Source organism: Pundamilia nyererei, unplaced genomic scaffold (genome assembly GCF_000239375.1).
Source record: "Pundamilia nyererei isolate P.nyererei 1_Seehausen unplaced genomic scaffold, PunNye1.0 scaffold00039, whole genome shotgun sequence".
Lineage (NCBI taxonomy): Eukaryota > Metazoa > Chordata > Actinopteri > Cichliformes > Cichlidae > Pundamilia > Pundamilia nyererei.
Genome location: NW_005187440.1, coordinates 1,508,823 through 1,516,155, shown reverse-complemented (window position 1 = coordinate 1,516,155; position 7,333 = coordinate 1,508,823). Strand labels below are relative to the sequence as shown.

The 7,333-nt window shown below is 38.5% G+C and overlaps 1 protein-coding gene across 3 annotated transcripts in view; it reads right to left on the bottom strand.

Annotated features, from left to right (window-relative positions):
* The window catches only part of cep104 (centrosomal protein 104), a 36,665-nt gene that overhangs the window by 4,972 nt on the left and 24,360 nt on the right, over positions 1–7,333 (bottom strand). For all 3 annotated transcript variants that reach the window (XM_005730728.1, XM_005730730.1, XM_005730729.2), the window contains 7 exons: positions 6,402–6,497; positions 6,039–6,126; positions 5,510–5,582; positions 5,205–5,313; positions 4,919–5,057; positions 2,987–3,054; positions 757–844 (listed from right to left, as the gene is read on the bottom strand). In XM_005730728.1, the coding sequence (XP_005730785.1) occupies positions 757–844; positions 2,987–3,054; positions 4,919–5,057; positions 5,205–5,313; positions 5,510–5,582; positions 6,039–6,126; positions 6,402–6,497 (661 nt within the window). The remainder of the gene's footprint in view (positions 1–756; positions 845–2,986; positions 3,055–4,918; positions 5,058–5,204; positions 5,314–5,509; positions 5,583–6,038; positions 6,127–6,401; positions 6,498–7,333) is intronic.

Below are 7,333 nucleotides of genomic sequence, written 5' to 3'. Positions count from 1 at the left end.
GCCACTGTCAGGAGACTTAACAAAGAAACCTGTAATACTAGAAAGGCCAGTATAAACAAAAAGGTTTTGCGATGTCAGCATAACATGGTGATGTCATTCTGATTAAATCAAACGCTTATTGTTTGTGCTATAAACCAGTGATGCACCTATATGCCACTTTTCCAAATGTGAGCTGGAAAGAATTTCAAAGACGGCCAGTGAGAATGAAAACATGAAGATCAACTGCAAAAACAGTCGACTTATGAAGCAACATTTTTCAGAGCAGGTCCCTGGTTTCATATGTTTCAAGTTATTCTCACGATGGTCATTTGGTGGTAGTAGCATGCCAAAAGATTAATAAAATGTAGGTGTACACTGTCAACAAAAAAAGCTCCACAGGACAGCTTCAAATGATCCATGGCCGTAAAGTGTACAGTGAACTAAAGGTTCTCTGGCATCAAATAATGTAAACAGTAATACGGGCTATTTTAGCATCACCACACAATCAGGTATGATACAAAAAAACAAAACAATCAATCACACATCCAAAAAGGAGGGTTCTAGCATACATCAATCTAAATGATACACTAAAGCCCATTACACTAGACTCCAAATTAATCTCTCACTATAATTTACATACATCCTTTTATCAACTAGGGGACAAAACCACAGTGGAAAACTGCTGAACGTGGGTGCTTTCTGTACCTGTCACAGTAAGCGTTGGGAAAGTGGCTAAAAAAGAAGAAAAAAAAAACGGGATGTGTATGAATGCTTTACCTTGTGCTGGCTGGGTTCTTTGGGATGCCGCAGTCCTGCGTGAGTTTTGTTTACAGCCCTCCCTGCCCATGAGGTGAGCCTTCCAGGCCTGGAACAGGGACAAAGTAGCTCAGTGAGTTTGCTCCTCTCCCAGGCACTTTCACGACTGCGACAACCATGGGGTTACTGTAGGCCCAGTCAAGGCCTGAATGGCTGCCCTCCCTACCTACTAACACTGCAGTCTTTCATTGGGCTTACAGCCTCTCCTCCAGCAAAGAGAGTGCAACTTTCTGTGAGTTTTTTCTCCCTTATGTGAGGGCGTGAAGTGAGTCAAACTTTTAATGAGAGCACAAACGCATCGCAGGAAAGGCTCAATAATACTTTGCACGTGTCACCATAAAGTTGGAAAAAATGATGTGTATAATCTATATCTCGTGTTTTGTTTAGGCTGCAAGTGATTTTTAAGGTTTAAGAAGTTTAATCAATAATTATTCTTGTGATTCTTTGTCTTTTTTGAATCGTTCTTAACTCATATTTTGTCATACCAACAGGACTAAATGGATATTATTAAATACACCTGACAAGCAAGCTGTACTTATGTCATTAATATTATTACAGTTAAAAAATATTTAGTGAAAACTCTGAAACCTCTTTCCTCATTCTAGTAATTCCGTTTCATTTAGAGACCTTCTTTGTCTCTTTTTACTTTGACTTCAGATTGTCAGTATGTACTGAGGAGGGAAGTTAGTCACTGTAGTGTGCAGTAAAGCATCATTCTTTGGCAATGTGCCTTTCTACATAGAATATTAATGAAAGGAAAGGATATTTGTAAACAAAGGGCGATCGAGTCAAACTGTTGCATTTATCCATATATAAAAAGGACCATTACTACATTATGTTTACAACTTTGCTTTAGTTACATTTCCTTTTTTTTCCTTGGAAAAAATTAAACATCTGCTCTACAGATTCTGCCAAGGGAAATTAAGTAATATATGACATCCACAAACTTTCCCAACAGTCACACCTTTAGGTCTTTATGCCCTGGTCTATTAAGTGTCTCAACAATGTTGCTGCTAACTGAGGCAGGTGGGGCGAGCACACTTGCAGGAAGACTGTGTCTTTGAAACATGAGTTGCATGATTCATTAGGTCCCACAAAGACACAAACCAGAACGAAAGATGAATGAAACGGAGAACCAAGCGTTGCGTCTCCTTGTGAGACAGAGAATCTTGTTCGCTCCGTATCCACTTTCACCTTCCCAGACACACCAAAGAGAAGCATGGATGGCTGTGCGACTCCAAAAGCACTGAAATACGAGCACTGCTTTTTAAAGATGACACAAAACTATTATCCCTGTGTTTATATTACATTCAACAACTTCTATTCAAATGTGTATTCAAGGTTTATTTATATTTCCCATTTGACGCAGTGACTGTCAAATCTTGAATAGAAACAAACGGGATGAAACTTTACCTACATAATACTGAGCTGTGAACTGTGTCAGCAGCCAAACTGCCGCTGTTTCAAATAAAATGTGGTCTATTTTGCAATTGTAGGAAGATGAGATGTGTTCATTGTCTATGTGTGAATGTGTTTCTAATCCACGCTGTAGGTATTATTAATCTCTGGTTCTCGTCCACAGGGCATCTTTGTTCTGTATCCCTCCTCTCGCCCTTCCCTAAGCCTGGTTCTGCCGGAGGTTACTTCCTGGGAAAAGGGAGTTTTTTTCTTCCCACTGTTGCCAAGTACTTGCTCAAAGGAAGTCATCTGAGTGTTGGGGTTTCTCTGTATTATTGTTTACCTTACAATATAACTTGCAGCTTTGCAGTGACTGCTGTTGTGATTTGGTCGTATACAAATAAAATTAATTAAACTGAATAATCTGTATCCGGTTAAGTTTTATCTATGAGCAGCTAATCAGAATCTTTTGTCTTTTGTTCTTCTGAGACTAGCAGGAATGTGAGGAATGTGATTGTACTTACTTCATCTTCTCAGTGAAACAGCCCATTAAGAACAAAGGCTTTGCTTTCTTTGAAGTCCTTAAAGGTCAACATTAGCTGTGCTTTACTTCAACACCTGTTTGCTGCTAAAGCCTCGTTTGTGAAAGGCTTCTCTGTTTTATTATATGTGAAGCATTTCTACTTCTGCTTCTGACAAAGAAGATTTCTGCATATGCCAATAAATCAATGGTGAAACTTGTTGCCATTATTTCATAATTAACTAACTGACTTGTGCAAGTACACAGTCTCACCTCCTCTCCGGGCGTGAAGTTGTTGTGACACAGAGGACAGTGGTTGGAGCCTTTACCCAAAACGGGGGCTGAAACACAAAGATGACACCTTCAAGTCAGCTCTTACAGAATTACAGAAAAGTTCCCATGAATGAATTTACAGTACTGAAAGAAATCTGCTTCAAACAAAACACAGCTTTGAGCACTGGGTCTATTTTGGGAAACATATGCTTACGCACAAGTGAAAGTTTTGTTTATCTGCCTAACCAACAGGAACTACTGTAAACAAAAGGCTTGCTGTGTCAATTACTCATGGAACATTTGGAGAAGTGGTGTAAGCCTTGCAGTGTTTTATTGCAGAATATTGAAGATGCTGGCTTTGTGAACATGTGTAAATGCGATGGAGCAACGGTACCCAACTATGAAAAGAGAGGTTACAAACTCTCAGACGGAACGGTTCAATAATTTGAGTCAAACGCAATCAAAGAAATGTACAACCACAGGGTGCTAAACCCAAAGTCAGTGGAAGAAACCCAGAGAAAATCGAGTTAAAACCAGGAGGAAAAGTACACGAGGGGAAGCAGGTTTATCTATAGGGGAATAATTAATCACTATTTCAGGAAGTATGCCTTCTGAAACTAATAAAATGCTGAAATCTGACAGAGGACATTTTTGCAGTAAAATAAGGAAGAGAAAATCCCAACACAGACATGGATTAAGAGAAACTTAACTAAAGGATAACTAAATAGCTAAGTTACTGTAAAACTGCGAAAAACAAAAACAAAAACAAAAAACAAGGAAGCTGTGGAGCTGGCTGCTTTGCAAACCTGATGTTTGCAGGCCTACGAGAGACTGATCATTCACTCCAAATGATATGCAGCCAAATAGTCAAGACTTTATTTGCATGCTAGTTTGCTTGTCATGTTTCGGCTGTGTGCAGGCAGGAATTGGACCCAAACGCAAACTCACGAGAAACGGGATTGAACTCAAAATGGCAGCTTTTTATTACCGTGAACAGTATGATATGGCCCAGCCCTAGACCCAAGGGAAGCGAAACTCAATACATTCACATAGGACACAGACCTTCAAAGTAAAACAGGAAATGTAACATAGACGCAGACTTGACTAGGGGAGACAAAGCAACTAAGAAACACAGAGAACAATAACAGGGAGACACAGAGGGCGGCTAACTAAATACTCAGAAAACTAAAGAGAATACAAGAAAGCCAAACTAAGACACTAGACTAAAGAATAAACTGGGGCAACAAAGAGAACTAAGATCATAATACAAAAACTCAGACACAAGAAACTCAAAACACTGGGTCACCGACCCAGGACCGTGACAGTGCTCCAGGATTACAGAGTTAAAAATGTAAATAATGATGTAAATGAATAAATAAATAGTACATTTACAGAGAGCATGCAGCTCAGTAGAAATCTTCTTTTAGTGTGTATTAGTTATTATTATTATTGGACCTCACCTCCTGTCAGCTGGCTAACACCTGACTAACAAATCCAGGGTAATATACAAGGTTAGGAAAATGACATGTTTTTAGAATGTAAATGTTTTGCTTTTGTTTTTATCAGGTCAAATCTTTGAACTGGTTTTTTTCTTCCCAGTTTATTATTTCATGTAGTTAAACCAAAATAGATCCAACCTTGAATTACCAAAGATTAAAAAATAGCTGCATTATATATTGTGGAACTGCTGCCTTATTATTATTATTGGATATTCACTGGTTCAGTTTTGATTTTATGAAATTGTCATTCGCTGTCATGTACAGTTTTTTTTTTCAGTTACACTCATATAAGTGAGGCCTACCATGCACAGATCAAGCTCTCACAATCATTCCTGCCTACCATTTTGCCACCTAATAATGAAAGTGATAACAGAGAAATATAAAAAAAAAACGAGTCAGTTTCCTGCTGCATGGAAAATCTGAGAGAACTCACGATTGCAGCCAGGACCCTGAGCGTGGTGAACCAGGTCCTCGCTGGCCACAGCCTCTGAGCAGAGTGGGCAATGGCTGAATTTGGACCTGTTTTCACATTCACCCAGTAGGTGCTCCGTAAGGCTGGCTATTTCAACTACCTGTGAACACAATGCAAAGCTATACTCAATCAACTTGGTAATGCAGAACAGATACTTTCAGCAGCTGGATCTAACTCTTTGACTTCAGCTCTATAACAGAAGTGAAAACCTAGTGAGAAAAATAAATTAAAAAAACTAGCAGTCTACCTGTCGACATTCGTCGCAGCGCTGCAACATCGGACAATGTTTCCAGTAGTGAAGGTCCAATCCGTCTTCTGTGAAAGACTCGTCTTTTTTACCGCAGAATATACACAAACTACAACAGAGTGTAAAGTTAGAGGATCAAATGGTACCAAAGTTTACCATAGGACAATTACTGAACACAACATGAACGATAAATTAATACCTCGACTGGAAAAAGCAGTGAATACACACTAAAAACTAAAACTCTCAAAAATAAAGGCCATTTGATTCATATATATATATAGCTTACAAGATTTTAAGGAACATACTTGTCCAGACAGTTGATTGATTGTTGGACATCACAACTTTCCATCCTCTTGTTCTGGGACCCTTTTGTGACAGCTGGAAATTAATAAGACAGTTATCTGTAACAGCCAGCACTACTGAATCAAAACCCATATTGTAATTCAGAATTTGCATGACTGATGTGTTACTCTATTAACCCTACAATGCCCTTTGTAACGTATTTGATACATGAGTTTCTGAGACCTCTATCTCATCAACATGATCAATACTTGCCATAATTTCAAAATGTTATGGACAAAACGATTTTTTTTGTCTAAAATTAACATTGTTGTTAACAAAAAGTTAACAAAAACGCCCAATCTATTAAATGCAAAAAATATATAATAAATACACCTTTCCACCTACTGTTTGCATATGAGCAGGGCCTATTTCAAAACACTGAGCTTATCGGCACATCCTTGTCAGCACATAGAAACAAATTTCCCTTTTGTGCATTGCCTCAGACCTGCAGATGTGAGTAGGAACTGAAGTGTGATTTATGTAGGTACATACTTCCTTTGCCAGCTTTCTGGGAATCTTTCTCAGCTTTGTGAACTTCTCGTTTGGCTATTTGTCCTTTGGAGCTTTCATTGCCTCTCTCCTTTACAAGCAGACAAAATATATATATTTATATATATATATGTGTAAGAACAGTCAACGTCAAAAAGCAAAGTTCCAAAAAACAAGACATGCAATCATTCGCCTTTAATTGAGACAGGGCATAAAGTGAGGCTATAATGTGTAAGTGTTATATGCATGTGAATTACTTGGTGTGTGACCACCTACGGGGTAAAAATACAGTCTGGAGTCATAAATAGAAATTAACAGTTGTTATGAGATGTGATATCATTGCAGAATGATGACAGCGCAACATACTGTGATCTCTTTTAAGGCAGCCAGCTGCTCCTGAAGAGAGTGGATCTCCTCCTTCTCCTTCTGTCCGTCCGGCTGACCCCCACCTTTCTTTAAAGTCTAGGAGAAGGTGGCATGCCATTAGTCCATTTCATATTCAGTTCTCTACCATGCTTACCTTCTATCAATTCATTTTCATTCTGTAATTGTTAGCTTTTTACACATTATTACCCTTCATTTCTTAAGTTATGGCATCTCTTGTTATTAAGGTCTAGAATTAAGGTTACACAAACCTAAAGCTCTTCAGATTGAGGCTTTAGGTGCTATTTTACATAGCCATTCAAATTCTGTGGTAGTTTTAATATTCTTTTTTTTTTGTGCCTGTCCCATTTGGTTCTTTAGCCGTCAGAATTGTTGTCTAAAGACCAACAAGGATACCCAATGGATTTACTTTGCCAAATGGATCATCACGGCCTTGCCGTATTAGTCCATTTGATCAACCTTTGTTGTTATTATTTATTTTATTTTATTTTCAGTTGTTACAGATGGGACAGACATGACTGAGGGATAGGAAAGGGAGAAAGAACGATGAAGGAAAAGAAAAACAGAAGGGAAGAAGGACAGTGAGAAAGGGCACTTAAAAAGAGAAAGAAGAGAAAAAAAAATCTCCTGGATCACCTGTTGAGAGAAAAAAGAAGAGAAAACAAGCAAAAAAAACAGAGCAACATACTACACCATCACGTTAATCTAGCTAAGTGTAAACAGCAGTAAATACTAAATATTGAATGTTGTTATGTAGCAAGCAGGACCGACAGCGCATAATGTGCTTGGAAATAGCAGCAAATAAAGGTGTAGTTTATGTCTATGAACAGTGAACACCTGTGTGCACACCTGTGTGGCTCAGCGCGCTTGTATTCAAAAGGTTTCCCCTTGTAATAGTCTGCTAGAGGGTGTAG